We start from the raw sequence: 24,004 nt of genomic DNA on the forward strand, positions 1-24,004 counted from the left end.
AGTTCATTGTACGTCAGGAGGAGGAGCTGGGCCCTTGTCCTTACACACCTTTATGGCTGTAAGTCCCTCCAGGGTAAGGGCATGGGGACATCAAAGTTCCCATGCGGACACCGGCTCCAGTCTCTGAAGGCGGTGGGTGTAAGCTCTTTGCAGGAAAATGTACAGAATCCAGGCTCGCAGCACTGGTAACAGGGCTCCGAGGATTGGTGGGTGGGGGCGGTGGTGGTGGCCAGTTTGATCCTATATCTGGGGAAACTTGGCCTTTTTCTTGCTCCCATCCCGCCTGCCCCCTCCCCCTGCCACTAAGACTCACATGCCAACACGTGGGCTGACTCAATGACCCCACCATCAAAACTGAAATGTGTCACCCTGTGAGCCGTGCCGGGAAGCTGTCCGCTTCGTTTTCTTCCTGTTTGTCACAATGACTGCTCATGTTCTCCGTGAGGCATTCTGTTTACCAAATGTGTACTGGACAGAGGAAAAGAAAGCGCTTCCAAAGATCCTTTCTCCTTCCATAGCACAGCCTCACGTGCCAACAGTGGTCAGCCGGCAACATGACAATGACAATGTTGTCATAGCAAATTCCAGCTTTATCAGCACTACCTGCTCCAATCAGCTTCTAAATGCTTCCCATTCAACGTCTCATTTAATCCAACAATTGTACCCGGGAGATGCCATTATCATCTCCGTTTCATGGATAAGGAATTGAAGCTAATAAATGGTGGGGGTGGGGTTTGAACCCAGGCTGTTCTGACAACAGAACGTGAGCTCTTTTTTTTTTTTAAAAAAGATTTTATTGGGCAAGGGGAACAGGACTTTATTGGGGCACAGTGTATACTTTCAGGGGTTTTTTCAAAGTCAATTTGCTGTCCTTTCAGTCTTAGTTGTGGAGGGCGCAGCTCAGCTCCAGGTCTAGTTGCCAGTTGTTAGTTGCAGGGGGCGCAGCCCACCATACCTTGCTGGAGTCGAACCAGTAACCTTGTGGTTGAGAGCCCACTGGCCCATGTGGGAATCGAACCGGCAGCCTTTGGTGTTAAGAGCACGGAGCTCCAACCGCCTGAGCCACTGGGCCGGCCCCCCAAGAACTTGAGCTCTTAACCTCACTTTCTAAAAGGGGTAATTGACAGTGAAGGAGTTTAATTTCTTATGTGTTAAATAACACCCAAGACCCATGAAATGAAATATTTACTAATACAAGGAGAAACATGAGAAACAGTTTTATTGGAAATATTCTAACACATTTTCTGAACAAATAATAAAAAATAAATAGGGACACAGAAGATAGGAACAGATCCCTTTTTTTTTTTTTACCCTGAAAACAAATAAACCTTCTCTTCAAGTTTCACAGACAGTGAAAAAATTCAACAAATACTAAGCTACAGAGACTATTTCAGTAAATTTTGAAAAGGGGGAAATTCTAGAAGTCAGTCTCTGATGAAAATGCATTTCAACTAACAATAATATAAAACATACCACTTAGAAATGTAAACATATAAATAGTGTCTCAAATTACCCTTAGGACAAGAAGTAAATCAAGACTAAAAAAACTATTTAGAAAATAATAAAAAACAGGACACACTCAAAGCTGTCTGCAGAGGTAAAATTAACAGCATTAAATGCTTTTAGTGTCAACAAGAGAAAATGAATTAAGCAAGTTGAGATTTTAGAAAAGAGTATAAAAACAGCCCTCATCCCCCAAAAGAAGAAAGGAAATATTTGAAATAAAAAAAATAGACCAAATACCCAGAGGCCTGAGTAGGAAAGATGTACCTTCCAGCCTGTGGACAGGGACTAGTCCGCAGCCAGGCTGCACGTGTTCCTGTCCCCCCTCCCTGCTCACGCTCCGCCTGCTCTGCTCATGCTCAGCTTTCTGCAGCCTGCAGCTCCCCCTCTGTCAGCCTGCACCTCACACCCTGTCATCATGGTGGCATCCACAGGGCCCTAGTCACGCTTTTCCCCTTCCTATGAGACCCGAGGTCTCCATGACAGGAAGCATGTTCTGATCTTCCCTGGACCCCCAGAGCGAGGTCCTTAGTAGACGTTTACTGAATGGAAGATGAGTGGGACGGGCTGGCGCACAGACTCCCGCATTGCGTTTGGTCCCTGGCTGCCTCTCTGCCCACTGCCCCCCACAGCCCTCAAGCAATGTCAGAGGCCTGGACTGAATTGTTCCGGCAGCAGGAGGACTAACCGCAGCCAGGAATGATGGTGTGGACAATGGCGACCAAACATGAGGAAGTGGGACTTTGATTGTTGTCTTATCTCCTCTCTCACTGACTAATCAAGTACTTACTTCCCTTGTGAAAAAGAAACTAGTCCTACCTCCAAGGCAGGTTCAAAGGCCACCTTCTCTGGGCAACTTCCCTGATTTCTCCAACTAGAAACACTCGTCCCTTTCCTGGGCTTGCAGGGCATCTGCTTCTCCCTGTGGTCTCATAAATGTCTGCCTTCGGTTCGAGCTGTCGCCACCCTCTCGGCAGACTGCAGGTCTCTTGCACACACCACCTGGTATGCAGAGGACACACTAGGACATTCACCCAGGCTCCACACACCTTCCCCAGCACGTGCAGCGGTGGCCAGGGGACAACACACTGGTTTGAATGGGCAGTTGCCTAGGTGACAAACATTACAGGGAACTCAAAGCACACGGGCAGATCACGGTCCCCAAACGGACTCCCACAAACCTCAGGAGCCGGCACACTCACACCTGAATTGTGCCTGGCTGGGGAGCCATCCCCATGCCAGTCGTGTGGCTTCAGTCAAAATGAGGCAGGGGGATGGGGTTTGCGGCTACAGCGCCTGCGGCCGCTAAGTGCAATTAAGGCAGATGTTTAGGTCATCTGTTCTGTGCCCAGAAGAACAGGGAAAGGGCACTCCAGGCACAGGGGTCACACTGGGCAACGTCCAGGCAGGAGGTACACGCATTTACTTGAGAAAGAACCACAGCATTAGCCTCTGTCAGGACAATCTTTCTAAAACTCAAGTCACAGCCTGTCATGTGCTGCCCTGCTCACCGCCCCCAGTGGGTTCCCACAGTCGTCAGGGTGTGGCCTTACGACCTGCTCCATGGGGTCTGGCCCCCCAGACTCCCTCAGCACTCCCAGTCTGCCCCCGCCCCACTATACGTTCTCCCCTGACAGCACCTCACCCAGGACCGTGGAGTGAAAAGTCCGTTGCAGCACCTGTTTGGTTTGGATCTGGGCTTCTCTCTCCAGCTCCAGAGCAGTATATCCAATTGTCCATATGACATCTACACTTGAATGTCAGATGTCTCAGACTCGACTGTAAAACCCATTGCACAGGCCCTTCCCCACCGTCCTCCCCTCATGCCCAACCCCTCCCTCTCTCGCTGCTCGCACATTCACTCCGCCCTTAAGTCCAGCCGCCTGTACTGCCAATCTCCTAAACCTCCACCCCTTCCTTCTGTCCTGTGACACTGCCCTAGTCTAAGCCACACTCTCACCTGGACTGCACAGACCCCCTACAGGGTCTCCCTGCTTCCGTCTGGGTCCCCACAATGCATTCTCTCGCCACAGCCAGGCTGGTCTTATATGCAAATGGAATCATGCCACTCCACCGAATTTGGGGTAAAATCCAGGCTTCTAGTTTGAGGGGGCTCCCACTGGCCAGATTGGAGACAATTTGAGCACCAAAATAATTAAGGTTAATAGCTATAAAATCATTAGAAATAAGGAACCCCCAAAGTCCTTATAAGTATATAAATAAATGGGCAGAAGACAGTTAGTGGAGGGAATGCTGGCACTGAAGTCGCTGTTGTGGAACCATCACGACAGAGACTGATTGGACTCAGGCAAGCCCCAGCCTGGAGGCTACAGCTCGTCTATTTCCTAATCTAAGGAAGAGGCGTCTGCACCGTGGCCATAGCCCATCTCCCCGATGGCGTATAGTGACTAGGGAAAAGAGCAACTAGACTGGAGAAACCAGCTGAAACCACCACGAAGGAGCAGATGGACACTGTGTGCCCCTTGTGTCACATGGAGAAGGACGCAGTAACACGTATGCAATCCTCCAGCCAGGAAAGCAGAACCCTGCCTAACAATGAAGAAACGGCAGACACGCTCCGAATGAGAAGATGGCGGTCTTCCATCACATCAGTGTCAGAAAGGACAGAGAAAGGCTGACTATTCCAGATTAAGAGACTGCAGAGAAAGGACAAATAACACAAGACATCGTGTATAGGCTGGATGCGAGACAGGAGGGAAAATGCTGTATAAAGGATAGTGGGGAGACAGCTGACCAAATGGGTGGGAGCCTGGGTACCGTATTGCACGGATGTTGTTTGGTGAAGTGGTAACTAGTGCGCTGTACTGTGGTAGGAAATATACCCTGTAAGTATTTAGGGGTAAAAGCAAGATGTATGCGACTTGTTCTCAAATAAAAGTCCCATGTATACACTCCATAGAGAAAGAACAATTGAATGAGTGAATTTGGGGTAAAGGACATCCAGATATCCTTTGTACTATTCACTTTTCTGTAACTTTGGAATTACTTCCAAATTAAAAGTTAAACCAAACACTCCAGGCTGCTTACCTGCCCCCCAGGGCACTGGCCACCACCCCAGCCAGCCTGCCATCTTATCTGGACCGCATGCTCCAGCACACAGGGCTCCATCGACACTGGTCAGCTTTCAGTTTTCCCAACACCAGTTCCCCCCACCCACCCCTGGGCCTGCACCTTCTGTTGCCTCTGTATGGAATTCTCTTCCCTCTGCTCAGTTCTCAGGGCCATGGCAATTGTCACTTTCTCAGATGGCCTTTGACCCCAACCTAGTATAGATCTATTCTGTTCTTTCAAAGCACCCTGGACGTTTCCTTCACAGCACTTGTCACTGTGTGTAAGAGGCGGTGCTTAATGTCCACTTGCTCTCGTGGCCTGAAAGCTCCCCAGAGCCAGGGATCCTGTCTCTCTCCTGAGTGTGTCCCCCACCCCTGCTCCTGGGCCCGGCACACTGCTGGCACTTAGTAAGCAGCTGACAAGAAGGTGAATTCCACCCTCCACCTTCACCCCCAAACTGCCGGCAGCTAAAAGGAAACACACCTGAAAGTCCATCTCTAGCCCCAAGGACTGACCGCAGGGGCTTCGCCTGCGAAGGCCGCTCGGGCTTCCCACCACTGTGCCCGTATTAGACATGAGGAGGCCATGGGCGGAGGAAGGGGAGCTGGGAGGAGAGGGATGGTAAAGGATGGGTGATGGTGGCAGTCGGGAGGCAGCTGGCTGCACAGGGCTGGTGCCAGAGGGCCAGTCGGTATCAGAGCAAGAGATGACCAGGGGCTGCAGCTGTGCAAAGAAGCAGACCCCCCTCACAGATTCCTGCCAAAGACAGAGCCAAGAACAAGGACCTGGACTTCCGGGTGAGGCAGAGAAACATCCCTGGAAGCAAAGAAATAGCGTCCAGAACAGCAGGAGACATCAGCAGAGAGAGTTGTCACAGAAAGCGAGGCAGGAGGTCACTACTACCCTGGAGGCTGGAGAGCCAAGATGGCAGAGTCGATACCTGCCTCCTCCCGGGACCACACTCAAATTACACCTAAATTACAGAGCAAGCAACCTGGAGAACCATCTGAAGTCCAGGCTTAAAGAAGCCACATTGAAACTGGAAATATATTGAATGTCAACGGGAAAAAAAAAAATTAACGTTGAGCGCGGAGGCCATGGAGGCACTAAATCCCATTCGTGTGGTTTCCTTCTTGCTGTTCCAGCTCACAGCTGGCTCCTGGTGAGCTGAGGCAGCCGTGGGGGAGGGGGCTGGCTAATGGTTGGACCCCATCTGAATCCTGACTCCACTTCATGCAGGCTGCATGACCCCGGGCAGTGCCTTTAACTGTCCCTGACGCCAAGCCGTCATCTGCAAAACGGAGTCATGCTCGTGTTCGCTTTGTGGCGCTGCTGTCAGGACTCCCCAAGACCGTCAGGGAAAGCCTGTGACCCACGCTGAGTCTACACTCCAGGAATGAATGAGCCTCGGAAGCGCTCGCGCAGCAGGCGCAGGCACCGGTTCCTCCGGCTAATCGGCAGCTTCCTGAGCTCGGCCAACCAGAGGGCTTCAGAAGGCCAGGCCCTTCCCACCTTCTGTCACATGTCCCCCCTCTGGTTCAGTCCCTGTTAAACAAACCTACAGTGGGCAGGCGCCTTTCTCCAAAGCCTGCTCCTGAAAATTGGCTCCCCACACCCCCCACACACACCCCAAGTGTGCCCCAAGGCAGATGACGCTGGAGTTTACTTGCTTACTTGAGTGCAACCAGACTGTTTTCCAGGTAACTATGGTGACACGTCCTCCTCAACACAGCTACCTTCTGTGGATGTGAGGACGGGTTCCCAGGAGATACTACTGTCTGCCAGGAGCATCTGCCAGTCTCATCTCTGAAGGAAAGAGAAGCCTATGGGTACCACCTCACAGCTTGGAAAGCACCTCAAGGCGGAACCTCCCTCAGCGTCACACCTGCCTTGTCAGGTAGATACAACAGCTCACTACACCAGTCCATGTCTGTCAAACATTTACAGTGCACCACGCTCTGTGTGATGCATTGTCACACGTGATCTCATGTAAACGTTCTGAAATGGGCTCAGTTGTTCCATTTTACAGAAGATAGAAGTGGGGCTCTGAGTGGTTAGAACTTGCCCCCCATTGATGAGAACCTCAGACTGTGACTCCAAAGCCACACTTTTAACCTTCTAGACTGTTGCCTCACAAAGCAAGTATGTTATTTCCCAGGCATCATTCTACCTATCCCACTGAAGCTCAGACAGGTAAGGAGCCTTGCCCCAGGTCTCACAGGCAGGAACGGGCAGGGCTGGGATCCATACCTGGGTCTCCTGGCGCGGAGCGCCTGAAACCATGGAGCTGCCGCTTGAAGCACGCTGGGTGACTATTTCTGCAGCAGACTTGCCATGCCGATCCTGCTCAGCCCAGACGAGTATTTATAGGCAAGTCCTTCCCGATAGTTTCTGGAAATTTGATGTTTTCCTGAATCCCAAGAACAATCAGTCAAAAAATTGGGAAACTAGGAAAAAGTACTGTAATTCTCCTGTGAGAATTAATGCTTAACAACGAACATAGAGGCCTTTCTGGTTTGAAGGAATCTGCTGACATTGAGTAGAAAACAAGAGCAGGAAACACTGACAGCCCGAGTTCAAGGGTAAGGGAGACACTTCTGGAACTTGGGACAGGAGCACAGAGAAGTGGTCACAGGCTAGTCAGTCTTTCTCGTAGCTGTTGCCATATTCAATGTGTCTGTGGCCTGGTTCTGCTGTTCACAGTCAGTCATTCACACCAATAAATATTAATCAGCTTACATGCATCGTATATCTTATGCAAATCCTATGACGTTCCAAGAAATAACAAGTTTGGGAAACAATTAAGTCCTTAAATTGGCAATTTCAGCACATTAGGACTGCAGGTCATCTTGTTGAGGATTTAAACATTTTGTTATTTGAATACTACCCACTCGTGTTCTCTGGTATTGGCCGGTTTTAGAATACTTGCTATAGCCTACAGGTCTGTGGGACTACTACCAAATGTGTATTTCTTATTTATTAAAAAAACATGTAAAATTATGAAAAATACAGAAGTGAATTTCAGGAATTCCCAAAAGCTCAAATCCTGAAGATCAATACCTTGTTGGGAATCTGGAAACCTGAGCCTGGGGGTCCTGGATGGCCTTCCCAAGCCAGCCGGTGGAATGGGGCCCCGCAGAGGCCATGTTGCAGGCCCCCAGGAAGGCCCCCCCCGCCCAGGAAGCTGGTCCCAGAGCACCACTGCCTTGGCCAACATCCCTCTAAGGCAAAGGTCTGTGAAGAGGTCACGTTCAGGTTCCGGGGGCTGAGCCTGAAAAGCACTGGCCTCCACACAAAATTTCTCGGACATCTCAGGTTGCATCTCAACCATTGGTGCAAACGGAGAATCTGCTCACTTTAGTATAAACCCGTTTTGTAGAAACGCCACGAGAAAAATGGATGCTCGATAAATGGATACCCTGTCAAGCCTGTACTTAACTCGTGCACAGCAGGAGAAAGCTGCGCAGTAGGACAGCTGTGGAGTCAGGCAAGGAGACCTGGGTCTCCGTTAGGCTGTGTGACTTTAGGCAGCTCCCTTAACCTCTCTGAGACTTCATTTTGGCGTCTGTAAAATGCTAATACTAATACCCATTTCACAGGGATGTTGTGAGGCTTAAATGAAAGAATTTCCATAAACCACAGAGCCCGGCAGAGTAAGCCCTCAGTACACGGGAGGTGTTGTCATTTCCTGTTATGACAGGCCCAGCAGTGAGGTCAGCCTTGAACTTGGGGAAAGCCCTGGGAGGCGTTGGGAGGGCTCGTTTGCCCTGCACCTTCTCCAGGTGGGGACCTTCCTGGGCCTGAAGCCTCCCGGCCTCCTGCCTGGCCCAGGCCGCCTGCCCCGCCCCTACCTGGGTCCCGCAGCGCAAGATGGCCAGGCAGGTGCCTCGGATGAAAAGCCTCTTCCCCACTTGGATCTCCAGGGGGCTGGCGCAGTTGGCACTGGTGGAAGCTCTTGCTGCTCCTCCCCTGGTGATCAAGGTAACCTTGCCTGCAGTCCTGTCATCTGTGGGCCTTCCCCTTTGGGGTAGGTGTTAGGAGGGGTGGGGGTGGGGTGTGGAATGGGCAGGGGCCTCCGGGTGACCCACCACCAGCCAGGCGAGGCCCAGAGTTTCGGGAGGCTAGCGGAAGCCTCAGTGAACGCGCTGGAGCCACCCTCCCTGCAGGTACACCTGGGCTGAGGGCCTGGGCCGGGCCGGAGCCCGGGGCCCGGAGGTGGGCCCTGTGGCCGGAGCCCTCCCTGCACTTCAGCAATGCATCCTCAGGCGCTGGGTGTGGTCTGCGTTGTGTCTGAAGCCATTCCCATACATGGGGTGCTGGTGGTCACTCACTGTGAAAGCTGGTGGCGAGCAAGACGGGTGCTGTGACCTTCGGTTGGAGGTAGGGGGGGCCGCTCCCTCCATGCGTTCCCACCATGGCTGTCTAGTGTGGAAGCTCTTTCTAACCTCGGGAACAGGTGGGTGGCTGAATCCTGGGGTGGCCAAGGGCCTGGCCTTGCCTGGGGAGCCGGCTCACCTCCCCTTGCCCTGGGGCATCGTCCTGAGTGCCCTGGGGGCTTTGTTTCCTCCCCTGGCGTCCAGCGGCAGCGTGGTGTTGGGCCTGGGCCGGGCGTTCATCCGGAGACCCCGCTTAGGAAGGAGCCTCCTGAGGGGTTCAGTCTTCAGGCCTTTCTCGTGGAGCGTCCGCCGTGTCACTCTCACTGCGGAATCCTGCGGGGAGAAAAGAAGAACCTGGGCAGTGTTTGTTCTCCTCATCGCCCCCAGGACGAGGAAGACCCTCCTTGGGAGTCCTCCGCGGGGCGTGGAAGAAAGCCTTGGGAAACAACAAAGCTGTGTTTCTGACGCAGGCAGAGGCTGGGGCTGGCCCTGGGGAAACTGAGTTTCTGAAAGTTAACTGAGGAAGTGCAGAACCAGCTCAAACTGGTCCTACCCTGTTCCTGACAGGACACTGAGTTGCTTTTCAGAGACAACAGACCCAAACCACATGTCCTGCAGCTGAAGCTGCACAGAGGAGAATTGCACCCGGAACCAAAGTCTCGGCTCAACTCCCCATAAAAGGATCAGGACGTGACCGGAACTTGAACCCAGGATCCCTTTCACAAGCAAACAGTCCGCTGTCCAGGAAGAGCCAGTGCTGAAGCCTCTTAACCATACGCGGTCTAACAATTAAGTTCACGAACTCGTTGCACCGACGTTGCTAACCTTTTTTTGATATCAGAGGGATTTTTCATGATGAATTTGTACCAACTGGGCAAACAGTTAACCAAGTTTACTAGTTGGAAGTGTTGAAAAGGCTGCATGAAAAAGTTAAAACAATACGAAGTTTACACCAACAATTCATGGCTCTTGCATCACGACAATGCACCAGCTCACACGGCACTGTCTGTGAGGGAGTTTTTAGCCAGTAAACAAATAACTGTATTGGAACCCCCTCCCTACTCACCTGATCTGTCCCCCAATGACTTCTTTCTTTACCCAAAGATAAAGGAAATATTGAAAGGATGACATTTTGATGACATTCAGGACATCAAGGGTAATATAACGACAGCTCTGATGGCCATTCCAGAAGAAGAATTCCAAAATTGCTCTGAAAGGTGGACTAAGCGCTGGTGTCGGTGCACAGCTTCCCAATGGGAGTCCTTCAAAGGTGACTGTAGTGATATTCAGCAGTGAGGGATGGAGCATTTTTTCTAGGATAAGTTCGCAACCTTAATTGTCCGACCTCATAGGCCTATTCTGTCCACTTCTCATGGCGGACAGAGGATGGCCAGGTGCACGGCTCCCTGTTGTCCTCTGTGAGGCTATTTTCCACCCACAGGTTCACCCAAGTGGGTCGTCAGGTCACAACTACATCAGACACTCATCTGCGAACAGGCTGGAGTTTTCTCTTCCTTGGTCAGCCCAGGATGTCACACCCCAGGAACACGCCCGGAGGTCACAGGCATTGACTGAGGGAGAGAAGACAGTGCAGCAGGCTCCACCTGCTCGTCAGTGGCTCGCACCTCTGGACCTTTCTGAGTCTGGTCTCCAACAGGTGCTGACAGACAGCTGCTGTGCACACCCAGACTTATGGTTGGGGGGTCAGACAACACCCCATTCGTGATGAGAAGCTCGGGTGGCATGGTCACCTGATGTCCCCTGGTCAGGTGTCCAGTCCCTATCAAGTCCCAATAGGAAGCAAAGCTGTTTCTCAAAAGTACAATGGCCGTCTGTAGAAGGGCCTACGTCTGAAAACTCGGTGAGTCCGTGCTTTGATTCCACTGCTGTGCCAGCTAGTGGCTCCGTATGGCATCGCTGTTGGGCACTTTGTGTGTCACTGCTCGGCTGGATCCTAAGCACCGAGTGGAAGGGTGTCGCCTGCGCTTGCTGCGGGGCCTCTTCGCACTCTGGGCCCGACTCCAGAGTGGCTTCCCGGGGCCGCTATCTGAGACACGCTGCCCCACACAGGCCTTCCAAGCATTGCCATCTGTTAGGAGGAAGCTGTACGAGGTACAACTTGTCTTTCACCTTGGAAGACGTATCTTTATACACTCCCCATCACTGAGTCCCCAGAAACTTCACTGAAGAGCTGGTGTCCCGAATATGTTCTGGGCTGTATCTCCCACCTTCTGGTTTGTAAATCTCGTATGAAGCCAGTGAGAGCACTTGTTACTTCCTTCTCATCGGGTACAATAATGCCGCATGATGTTATGTGGACTGTTAAGAGGGCCGTGGTCTCTGCAGACTGCATGACAGCAGAAGTGACACACCCCGCGGCCACCTGACACCTGGTGGCCTCCGGCTGAAACTGCTCCGCTGAACCCAGCACGCAGACGTGAAGAGAAAGCCAGGTTGACAGCTGCACACCAAACAGCAAGGGAACGATACCACACCCGGGACAAGTGCAGCCGGAATCAGCGCCTCATCAGGTCCACGATGGTCCTCGTCCCCCACCCCCACCCCCAGCTTCTGTTCAGGCCACACTGGGGGGTCACATAGGTGTTTGGTAGGTCTCCTAGGCCTGCTTCTTTCAAATCCTTGGCTGCAGCAGAATCTCTGCACTTCTCCCAGGGCTATGGCGTGTCTGCTGGTTTTGTTTTCTTTGTGCCGAGGGGAAGTTCTAGGGAATTTCATAGCCCTTCCTGCCGTATTGGCCCCCAGTGTGTGGGCCAGAGAGGACAGTGCATCCTTCCACTTGGTCAGTTTTCAACTCCCGGCCTCTCGCTCCCCAGAGGTGCTGAGATACCGGGCTGACTACTTCGCATTTCTCCTGGCCTGAGCAGGACGTTAAGCTTTCAGTAGAGGGCGCCAGAGGGACGCTGATAGAGGACGGCAATGGTCTTCCTGGTTCTGGTCTTGTTAAGGCCTTTGCAAGGCACATGTATGTGGCTACATCCAGGGGTCCTCATTTACACGTGTGTCCAGAGTGACGGGTCCTTTGGGGAGCTCACAGCCCTTCCCTCCCCGCCCCCCCCACTTGCGGCAGCCCATGTACCCCCACGTGGACAACACACAGCCCAGAATGCAGGCCACCGCCTCCTGACACGGGGACTCCTTTTGCACCGCCTCCACCTGTCTTGGCCCTCCACGGCTTCCTCCAGCACCCACCTCCTGCAGAGCGAGCTCTCTCCAGCACACGTGCTATTACGGAGGCTGCCTCTCCACTGTGGACAGCCCTGGACTCCTGCCCGGGTGCAGCTTTCTGCAGCGAGGGCTGCTGCCGAGTGCGCATGCTCCGGCCCTGACTCCGGTCATGGCACGACTTCGTACCGCGCTTCCTCCTTGGACGGCTCGCAGACCACATTCCTCCGGTCTCGATTCCAGCGGCGCTCAGTGACTCACAGCTTCACCTGACACCCCAGAGGGCGGATTCCTAGAAGTCCCACTGGCGAGGCAGGCAGTGACTGCCCTTTCGGATGGAGTCTGGAGCTCAGTCCTGCTGGGACTGGACTCCTGAGCCCTCTCCCAGCCCTGGGCATAGTAGCTGCTACTTCTGTACTTAAGAGTTGTTTTTAGCTCTCACGAGCCAGTTCCCTGTGATCCCAAATCCCCCATGAGTAATCCTTTCTGTTAAACTTTCCCATTGTGGCTGCTGTCTCCTGACTGGACCTTGGCTGATATAATTGGTACAACGATGGGATTTTGCAGTTGACTTGGTCACACCCTTGGATTGAGCACAGTGCTGAGGTGCTCGCCAGTAACCCGCGGCCTGCAGTGGCAGGAGGTTCACTGTGAGGACGGGCAGCGGAAGCACCTGGGGAACCCAGAAGGCCGCTGCCCGACTGCTGCGGCAGCCATGGGACTCAGGACTGTTGTAGGATGGATTCTTTTCAGTGTATGTGAGTGATTACAGAGATGAAATGATGAGCCCAGGCCTATGACCTCCTAGCACAAGTCAGTCAGCACCAGGACGCGTGCGGGAGGGCGACAGTTCTAAAACAGTCTCTCTACTTAAGTAGACCCAGGGCTACAAGTCAAGCACAGAATGTAATTCAGTCGGTTGCTGATTTATCATGACAACTGAATTCACAGTCTTATCAAGTTTGTCATGGTAAAACCAGGGCCTTGATCAGGAAAGACCCAGAAATTTGGACTGGTGCCTCTGGTCGGACCCAGATGAAGCAGACACTAGGAAATCCTGTCATTCTAAGTCTCCCTTGCCAGCGGAAGTCACCTGCCCTCTGTGTCTGCAAACACTAACTTTCCTCCATCTGAAAATCCTGGGTACCCTCACTTGGGGCAAATGCGTGGGGAGAGGATACTCACGCCATTCAAAATCTAGCACAGCTGTCCTGTTGCCACTAGACTTTTAACGAGGGTCAGATCTAGCATATTCCGTGGGGACAGGTACACACATGACCCAGGAAGAAATAGCTTATAAACCAGAAGAATTCAATACTTTGCTGATCCGTTGGCCAAAACCTGGGAGCATGGGAGAATGGATTCTAAGGGTATTAGACTAATGAGACTAGAATGTAACACTAAATGGGGCTGAATTCATTGCTGTGGGTGCGTCTACCAGGAAGTCCAGATTTAACGTACTAGCTCGGGCCCTGAAATCGGCTCTAAGAAGTTACTTGCTTAGCTGCCTGAAATTTGGACTTGATGGTGGTCTATAGTTAGTGAAGTGGAGAAGCCAGAGTTTCCCTGGCATCCCATGGAAGAGGGAATCCAAAGGCTCAGTGTGATAGACTGGACTTATCACGTATGACCTGTCAACGGTATTCTGTGAGAGGACCCAGGAGATACTTCCTTTGTTAAGGCCTTGAAGGGAATAACTCCATCCTTCAAAAGCTCTCTCTCTGGTTGCTCCTCTTTGTAGGTCAGGTATGGCGGTAGGGGTTACAACCACTGATATGGGCTCCCTCATCTCAGTGGGTTTGATGGGATGCCCACAGACGAGGTGGACACATCAACTGTGAAGGGCAGCAGGGACCACCCGGAGGTTGGCTCTCGGCTTGCAGAGAGCTTCGGCAGTGGGTAAGATCGATGTCCCTAGGAATGAAACAGATGGGCAATCTACTCCAGTGTTGATGGAGCTGTTTCCTTCTTGATCTCCTGTCTAGTTATTCCATTCATTATGCAAAGTAGGGTATTGAAGCTTCCAAATATTGTTGTCGAATTGTCCATTTTTCCCTTCAATTCTGTCAGTTTTTGTTTCATGTATTTTGGGGTTCTGCTGTTAGATACATAGGTATATGTTTACCGTATTTCCCCGAAAATAAGACTGGGTCTTATATAAAGTTTTGCTCCAAAAGACGCATTAGGGCTTATATTCAGGGGATGTCCTCTTGAAAAGTTATACTAGGGCTTATTTTCCGGTTAGGTCTTATGTTCAGGGAAACAAGGTATTACGTCTTCCTGATGGATCGGACAAAACAATTTAAATAATTACAAATAACAGTCATCCCTTTGTTATCCCACTGCCTTCTGGCCTCCATAGTTTTTTTTGTTTGTTTGTTTTTTTAATTTTATTAGTTTCAGGTGCACAAGACAAAGCAATACTTAGACGTTTCATAGTTTCTGATAAGAAGTTAGCTGTTAATCTTACTGAGGATCCCTTATACATTATGATTTGCTTTTCCTCTTGCAGTTTCAGTATTCTTTTTTTTTTTCCACATTGCTGAGAAGCCCAAATAGTAAAATCCATTACCTTCTCTGTCTTTTGACAGTTTGACGATGATGTGTCTAAATGTGATCTCTTTCCGTTTATTACTTTGAGCTTGTTGAATGTGTAGATTAATTTTTTTAATCAAATTTGGGAAGCTTTTGTACATTATTTCTTCAAATAGTCTTTCTTCTCCTTTGTCTTCTCTCTTTCTGGGACTCTCAATATATGTCTATTAATACACTTGATGGTGCCCACAGCTGTCTGGGGCACTATTCATTTTTCTTGATTCTTTTTCTTTCTGTTCCTCAGATTAAATTATCTCAATTTGCCTGTCTTCAAGTTTGCTGATTCTTTCTTCTGCCAGATAAAATCTGCTTTTGAGCCCCTTTAGTGAATCTTTCATTTCAGTTTTTGTATTTTAGAATTTCTATTTGGTATATATACAAGTATATTTGGTACATATTTGGCATTATATATTTAAAAAGTAAAAATATATATTAAAATATATATTTTTAAAATACATTTATATAGTTTTATTTTATATAAAATCTCTACCTTCCTATTAATGTTCTTTATTTGGTGAAACATCATTTCCATATTTTCTTTTGATTCTTTAGACATAGTTTCTTTTACTTGGAAAATATTTATAAGAGCTGATTGAAAGGCTTTCTCAGGGAGTTTCTTTTGACTCCTTTTTTCCTTTGTATGGACCATACGTGCCTATTTCTTGTATGACTCATAATTTTTGTTGTTGAAAGTTACATCTTAAACATTAAATTGTGGCAACTCTGAAAATCTAATGTCACCCTACCCCGGTTTTATTGCTGTTTGTTCAGTGACTTCCCTGGACTAATTCTGTAAGGACTGTATTCTTTGTCATGTGTCACTGAAGTCTCTGCTCAGTTAGTTTGCTTAGTAGTCAACTAATGACTGGACAAAGATTTCCTTAAATGCTTTCAACTGGTAAGTTTCCTAGCTTTTCTGAGGGGCTGTGTGTGTTTTGTGTGTGTGTGTGTGTGTGTGTGTGTGTGTGTGTGTGTGTGACTGCATTAACCTTCACTTCCTGTTTGCACTGAGCCTCAAGGTCAGCTGGAGGTGAGAGCTTATGGTCTTCTCAGGTCTTTCCTGGGGCATGCTCACATGCTTGTGACCTAGGAATTCCCAGGATTATGTCAGAGCTTTTTTAAGGCCCTCCATGGACATCTCATTCCCGAGTTTTTCCTTTTAAGATTTTTTTGTACCCCCAACAGGTTTGCAACTTTCGGCAGCTGCAATGCTACAAAACTGCCAGTGATTGTTTTCAACATTTCCCTAGGGATGTGGCTGTTAGCACAGGGAGAGCTCTGAGTCAGGTCAAATAAGGCAAACCCTGCGAACAGAGCTTCTCATAGAGCTATAGGACAGGTCAAATGGTGGCTTCCTTGGGGTGGGGGCTCTTGTAGAGCGTCGAACCTCTTCTCCCTCCAGTGGCTGCTAGGCCATTGTTTTTCACAGCTCCTTTAGCTGTGAGGCTTTTAATTTTCAAGGTTCCTGTGGACCTGGAGAGAGGAGAATGGGACTAGGGCGAGTCAAAACTCCACAAAGTTCACAGTGTCTCTAGGATACAGCTATTTTTCTTGAATAAATGCTTCTTGGATTGTAGCTAACCTTTGGTTAATTTCCAGAGTTTGGAAAAAGCTGATTTTGACATTTTTTGCCAGAATTCTTGTTTCTATGGAGGAGTGACTTTTTGGGGGTCCTTACTCCATCATTCCGGAAGTGTTTCTCTCCTGCTTGATCTATACAAAAGACAGAAACCCTAGATCTGGTAGCCAGAACTCTGACTTGCATTGCTGCAGTGCAGTCACAGCCTCTCCCAGTCCCACCCCGTGTCAATCACAGACCCAGGGCCTGCTGACTGACGGTGACGCTGTGGCTCCTGAGCCTGCACCCCTGCTGGCAGTGCTCATCCTAAATCTTCCTCCAAGCCTCTCACCATGGGACCTCCGGTCATTTACTAGAGTGACTGGGCACTGTGCAAAGGAAACATCCAGACCTCTCCAGGGTTATCAGGCATTGGCTCTATTCCTGGGGACGCAAAATGCCACTTGGTCCACCAATCAAAGGAGGGGCTTACAAAAGTCAGGTGACAGATGGAGTCTTAACTATGGAGGCCAATTCAGTGGCCCAGGTGGCCCATGGACCCACCGTATGGCTACTTCCTCAATGCCTGAATTTATTATTAATATAGACACACGTGCTAATTGGCACAGTCACTAGTGAGAAACTCAAAGATACTGGCAGAAATTTTACAGCACGTCAAAAATATAAGGGAAAGGAAATCATGCCATGAAATATATATCTTTAAAGGACAAAGAAGCTCTAACATGCAAATATTAGGAGTCCTAACAGAAGAGTAACAAATGGTGAGGAAAATCTCAGTCTGAAGATGAAAAGGATGTACATGAATAAAGATCAGCATCTAGACAGCTCCTGGCGAAACGCCTGGATTTCAGAAATAGAAAAAACAACGCATAAGCTTCCAGACGGAAAGACTGGGTTACTTACGAAGAACAGGAGTCAGATCGGTTTAAGGCTGCAGCCCCTCTCAGCCAGGAGACGGCAGAGTACACACTGCTAAGCGAAAAAGAACGTAACCCAGGAATCACGACTGGCCGGGGCAAAAAGACACGTGGCATACAAGGCTCAGTTCGTATGTCACGGGCATGCCCTTTCCAAGGCACATGCCCAAGACACTGTCTCAGTGGTACTGACTGACAGCTCCCCGTAACGGAGGAGGAGGGGAAGCAGCAGAGCTGAGCAATGAGTCTTGCAACACAGCATATCATTCGGTTTAAATGGTAGACGATAGGCTAGGAATCTGTGCTTTAAGTGTTAAGTAAGGACTCTTGCAGAGTGATTAACTTTGATGGAAAACCCAACTAATAGACTGGAATGAAAAATTGTAAGCTATCTTAGTAAAACTCCAGGAGTGAAGAGAGTGGGGAAGTTAAACGCATTCTAAAGGTGGCATCTTTCAGGAGGTTGTGGAGGAGTGGGCAGGTCAAACATTTTGGTGAAGGAGTAGGATTATTACCACGTGCTGATACAACAGTTTAAGAATAATTGTGATTGTTAGGAAAGAGAAGGTAAACAACTAGCAGGTTAATGGGGGGGGGGGGCAGGTAATAATAGAAACTTGACCAAGCCCGAAAAGTTAAAACAAAGGCAGGAAAACATTAATGAAAAATAAATAGTAAATGAATATAAGGTGGAAAAAAAGTATACTAGTTATTGCAATAAATACGAACAGGCTGAATTAGTCTATTATAAGACAGAGCATGTCAGACTAAATTACTTTAGAAAGCTAGCTATAAGCAATTTATAAGAAGCACACCTCCTAAGATAACGTGATAAAAATGTTTCATTGGGACTCGGAACTGTAAAATTAAAAAGACAGCAAACACCCTATAGAATTTCCCTCTTAAATGGCATGTTACCTGTCCCAACATAACCCATGCAAAGAATGGATCCTAAAATATTTCAAGAAAATAAGGAAGGGGGGCGGCCAGATGGCTCAGGTGGTTAGAGCACAAGCTCTTAACAGCAAGGTTGCCAGGTCAATTCCCGCATAGGATGGTGGGCTGTGGCCCCTGCAACTAACATTGAAAATGGCGAATGGACTTGGAGCTGAGCTGCACCCTCCACAACTGGATTGAAAGACAACGACTAGGAGCTGATGGGCCCTGGAGAAACACTCTGTTCCCCAATATCTCCCAATTTAAAAAATAGTAATAATAATTAAAAAAAAAGAAAATAAGGAAGGGTATGTACAATACCCATTAATAGAGGAAGTAGTTTTAAATTATTTAAAATGCCACTTATTGGCTATTCAGTGACTTTCAGGAAAATGACAACCATTTGCAGGACTTCTCATAAGTTACACATCCCATCTAGTGGCTGAGTGTTCATGCTGGAGCCTCACAGACACCTGGGACATTGGTCATGCCTTGAGACCCCCTGGAAGTCAGGGGGTCCCAGATGTCCTTGTCCATGAGAAGTGGCACGTCACTCCCAGCACAGTGGACCCACCAGACTTCTGACGTGGGCCCTAGTGGTCCCTGATGTTTGTTCACTTCTTCTGGGTTTGGCTTTCAAACTTCCTAAGAGGTTAGGGCTGAGCCGCTGGGTGGGCATGAGCCAACTGGACAGTATTTCCAGGCCCAAACCCCTGTGAGGCCACAGGCCTCTGGAGCCCACGGGCATTCTGGGTGCGCTGGTGGCTGTGTGGGCTGCCTGGTGAATTGCGGGATGATCAGCAGCCCGGCCTGTGCCGCTGCTGGCCTGCAGCAGCCACAGAGGTCGTCCGTGCTGTGCCGCTGGAACGCTCAGGCCGTGTGGCCTTGCTGACAGTCAACACTGCGATCGATGGAAAGCTGCCTTCAGAGGCCAATCCGGGTTAGTCAGGGATTTGAGAGGAGTGGGGTGTCACGACATTTGGTCCCTTTACTCAGAAGGGACTGCAGATGTGGCTGCCACTTGAATTAGGGGCACACCTCTCTAGTACAAGGTCTTGAGTGCCTTCCCTGGACTTTCTCTCACCTTGGGGATTTTGAGGGATGTAATCACTGAAATTGGAGAAAGAGTGCTGTACAAGTAGAAGCATATTGAGAGGGAAGGGAACTGGTTTTTATTGTATTATAAAAGCAGCATATGTGCATTGTAGAAAGTTGGGAAACACAGATAAGCAACAAATAACACTATATTCTCACCACCTAGCGATTCCTACTGCTAACACCTTGCAATGGTCTTTTCTGTCTTTCTAAGAGCTCAGCATGGGCCCCAGCCTAGCATAGAACCTCCATGACTGTTAAGGAATGAACAGAAACGACACCTCACCTCTCAATTAGGAGGTTGGACGAGGCAATCTCTAAGAAAACTCCCCTCTGAACGTAGAGGAGTAGAGTAGGGCCTCTGCATGTGTGCGTGTGTACACATTGCATTAAAACACCCCACACAGCCCTTAGCCTTGGAACTGGCACGTTACGAAGACCCAGGAATTGGGAGCTACTGTTACCATCACATCCCTGTTCCCCACACACGCTCGTTCCCCCCAAACCCCTCAATCCAGCTGCTGCTCGAGAAGCCGAGGCAGCAAAAGTCTCCTTAGAGCAGACCGTGTGACCACCCCCCACACCCCCCAAGAAAGGGGTGAGACTCTTCTTTATAAGAACACCCTCTTCTCATTTTGGGGTTTCATTTTGAAATTGAAATTAAAAAGCCTGGTTTCATTAGAAAGTCGAGGGAAAAAGAGATTTTGCAGATCAAGAAATGGTGCCAGAGTGGGTAAGAGACTGGCTTGGGTATCACAGCCAGTCGTCACCCCCGGGAACTCATGTGGCCCTCAACTCTGGAAGGCCACTAAACAGTTAACAGAGCAGGGGACGCAGGGATAGGCATCCGGGCTCCAGTCACTGTTGCTCCATTCACTAGCCGTGTGATCTTGGGCAAGTCACTCCACCTTCCTAAACCTGTTTACTTGTCTGTAAAATTGGGATAATTCCTTGCTGGGTTGTAGCAACACACAGAAACTGTAAATGTACCTCGCCCAATGTGGACACGTAGCAGTAACTCAGGGTGGCAGTTTGGGTTAGGGGAACAGATGTTAGTTAACTCATGCCCAGAAAGGAAGGGGTTGGGGAGGGGACAGCCAGGTCTCCGGGCGCTCAGATTCCTCTTTGGGAAGGAGGATTCTCAATTCTGCTCCCCAAGTGGCTATAGACTGTTCCAGGAGGGTGCCAATGTATAGGGAACGCTAACATCTGCTGTAAAAGATGGAAGAAATTGTCCACATCTGAACTCGGAGCACATGCTCTGAAGTCAGACTATTGTGGATTCAGACCTGCCTTTACTATTGACTGGGGAACCTTGGTTGGACAAGTGACTTAACTTCATGTCTCAGTTTTCTCATCTGTAAAACGGACATAAAACAGTACTGACCTCACAGAGTTGCTGAAATGACTTGTGAAATCGTGCAAGTCGGGCTCTTGGACTATTATTACCCGGCTCAATATTACCTATTTCGTTTTACTCACATATGGTACAAAATCACTCCTAGATCTTAGCTGCTCAGGATTAGGGCTAAGACGCTCACCCTAGCGGAGGAACAACAGATGGACCCTAACTGCCTCCTAAGGAGGACATGGGTGGTTAATTTAAGTTTGGGTCCAAGTTGAATTGCACAGCTATGAGAGGAGAGGACTGAGCTATGTAAGTGCTGACGACAGCGTGGCATGATTTGGTTGTTCTGTTTGTCTTCCACCTGCTACTTTTTTTATAGGTAAGGTTTAAATTAAGCTCTCTCGGGGCCGGCCCGGTGGCTCAGGCGGTTAGAGCTCCATACTCCTAACTCCAAAGACTGCCGGTTCGATTCCCACATGGGCCAGGGGGCTCTCAACCACAAGGTTGCCAGTTCAACTCCTCGAGTCCCACAAGGGATGGTGGGCGCTTGCAACTAAGATTGAACACGGCACCTTGAGCTGAGCTGCCACTGAGCTCCCAGATGGCTCAGTTGGTTGGAGCGCGGGTTCTCAACCAGTTCGATTCCTGGATTCCCGCAAGGGATGGTGGGCAGCGCCCCCTGCAACTAAAATTGAACACGGCACCTTGAGCTGAGCTGCTGCTGAGCTCCTGGATGGCTCAGTTGGTTGGAATGCGTCCTCTAAGCCACAAGGTTGCCCGTTCGACTCCCACAAGGGATGGTGGGCTGCGCCCCCTGCAACTAGTAACGGCAAGTGGACCTGGAGCCGAGCTGTGCCCTCCACAACTAAGATTGAAAGGACAACAACTTGACTTGGAAAAAAGGCCTGGAAGTACACACTGTTCCCCAATAAAGTCCTGTTCCCCTTCCCCAATAAAATCTTTAAAAAAAAAAAAAAAATTTAAGCTCTCTCTGCACTTGAGGAAAAGGAAACTAGTTTTATTGGACATGGGCTCTGAGTTTAACGTGCTACTAAAGCCTACAGGGAAAGAATAAGGAGTGGAATAAGAAGGGCTTGAGGGGAAAGGTAGAGGTCATGGAGGTGGTGACAGGGGATGGAAAGGTCCCCTGGCCTGGAAGGGGACACAGGGGTCCTGCTGCACATGTGGCCATGCTCTACGAATGGAGCCAGTCCTGAGAGCAAGCGGCTGCCTGATGCTCCAGGAAAACATTGGTCCCTGCGTATAAGGCATGTCAGCCAGCCTGGAGGTTCTGGAGCCCCATGTACATGGTACAGGGTAGAAGCGATGGACTTTGGGGGTCACTGGCCTGGACAGTGAGGGCAACAACAATCAAGATGAAGTCGAGATTAGATTCCCCAGCAGCAACACCACATGTGAAAGCACACGCGTGTGCATGCACACCCCAAAAAAACCCTGGTTATCCAGGCAACACCTTCTGGATCTGGAATGCCCTTGAGCGAGGAAGAAAGCCCCTCCAGTGACTGAGATGGATTTCTGTGCAGAGTCACAAATGGAGTTATTTTATAGAAATATGTTTGAAATATCTGAGTAGTTCGTACCCAAAACAACTTAACTAGCCTGGTGCCCATATTTTTGTCCAGCGTCTATAGTCCTCTCTCAAGCCTGCTCGTCCATTCCTCACCCGTTTTACTTCTGGACTTTGGAATAGACAGACCTTAGGTAAAGTCTAGGTTCTGTCACTAGCTGTGTGACCCCGGTCATGTTACTGTACTTCACTTTTCTGCACCTGTCTCTCCATCAGTAAAATGATGCGCTTCCTCACTGGAGCTGTTAGGAGAGTGAAATGGAGAAACGGGATGGTTTTCAAACTACGTCTTGGAGAACCTCTCATCAATCTAGTATTTTCCAAATTTCATTCACCTCCCGTCTTCCCAACTTTCGGGCATATTTGTGCGCCACCTCTGTTATTGTTTAATCTTGTTCTATAAAAATATCAATTCACTGTCTTGTGAAAATGATTTAGTATTCAAAAAGGAAACTTTATATCACTATCATAAACCGGAAATGCCTATAGCCTATGCTAGAGTGGTAAAAATACCACTCTACAAACAAAGTCAAAACAATGCTATTCAAGTCCAGCTGCCTATGGTTATAGGCCAAAGCCTGGACTTAGTTAAAAAAAAAAAAAAAAAAAAAAGACGATCTCAGTCACAAAAGGTCACATACGGCCTTCTTATGAAATGTCCAGAATAGGCAAATCTATAGGGACAAAGGATTAGTGAAAGTCTGCAGGTGGGCGGTCTGGAGGGGAGTGACTGCTGACGGGTGATGAAAATGTTCCAAAATTGACTATGGTGATAGTTACACAAGTCTGTGAATACACTAAGAACCACAGAATTGGACCTTTTAAATGGGTGAATTGTATAGTGAGTTATAGCTCAACAAAGCAGTTACTAAAAAGGACAATGTTAAAGTGGATTCGCTCTACTTGAGATAAATGAAGGGATGCAAAGACACCTGAACCAGGGCCACGACAGATTTTGCTGGGTCTGTGACCCCCTCTTCCCCCTCCCCCAGCACCTCCTTCGTTCGCTTTTGCCCCTTTGTGAAAGGATTTCGCTGTAAGCACTCAAACTTTAGCTAATATTTCCCCCTAAACAGATCTGCCAGCCAAGTCAGACAAATCTGGGTTCCTACTCCTCCCTACTCCGCCGTGGACCAGCATCACGACTCTGCAGAAAATCGTCCTGAGCCCACTTTTCTTACCTGTAAAATGTGGGTAACGGCACCTGCCTCGGGAGTTGTAATTAGGGTAAGAGGAGACATATGGGGCCCGCTCCCGGCCCCGTTTGGCTCTCAGCAGGGGCACCGGTCAGGCGCGGTCTGACTCCGGGAGCAGCAGCGCCGCCTCAAGGGCCAGGGGGGAACCACGGCTTCGCCGCTCCACGGCCACGACTTCCTTCTGGGCCTCGGTTGTCTTGACTGTGTAATGGGGACGCAGCGGATTTCCCACGTGCAAGTAAAGTGAAGCCCCCGACGGTCCTCGGCCAGCCCTGGGATGCTCACGCCCGCAGGGCGGCCGGGGAAACCAAGGCCGAGAGGGGCTCAGCTACAGCCCACGGTCAACACCGCGTGTCCGGGCCTCGGGGGACGCGGACACGTGGGCAGGCGCCTGGGGAAACGTCCACCCACGTGTCGCCGTGCAGCCTCAGCCCCGCGCCCTTCGCGCGCGCCCGGGTCAAGCGGGTCGCGCCTCGCGGCGCCGGAGGCCGGAAGTCCTCCCGCGGCCCCTCTAGGACGCGGCGCGGCGCTCGGTGGCCTTAACCCTCGCGCCGCCGTTCGGAGCGCGCCGCCCTCCTTTGTTTCCTCTGAGCTTCACAACGGCGTGAGCGGAGCG

The 24,004-nt window shown here is 49.8% G+C and overlaps 1 protein-coding gene across 9 annotated transcripts in view; it reads right to left on the reverse strand.

Annotated features, from left to right (window-relative positions):
- The window catches only part of BCL7C (BAF chromatin remodeling complex subunit BCL7C), a 38,435-nt gene that overhangs the window by 4,483 nt on the left and 9,948 nt on the right, over window positions 1-24,004 (reverse strand). Inside the window, exons 6-8 of one of the 9 annotated variants that reach the window (XR_012493188.2) lie at window positions 9,091-9,284; window positions 6,826-6,985; window positions 1,203-6,381 (exon numbers count right to left, since the gene is read on the reverse strand). Coding sequence is in view for 3 of the 9 variants with exons in the window: in XM_074322987.2 (XP_074179088.1) it covers window positions 6,940-6,985; window positions 9,091-9,284 (240 nt within the window). In the remaining 6 variants the exon portion in view is untranslated. Of the gene's footprint in view, window positions 1-1,202; window positions 9,285-24,004 lie in introns of those variants that run through there. The other 8 variants (XR_012493189.2, XR_012493195.2, XR_012493194.2 and 5 more) reach the window with 8 other exon arrangements.

Source organism: Rhinolophus sinicus, chromosome 10, assembly GCF_057876585.1.
Source record: "Rhinolophus sinicus isolate RSI-liver-muscle chromosome 10, RSI-T2T, whole genome shotgun sequence".
NCBI classification, from domain to species: Eukaryota; Metazoa; Chordata; class Mammalia; order Chiroptera; family Rhinolophidae; genus Rhinolophus; species Rhinolophus sinicus.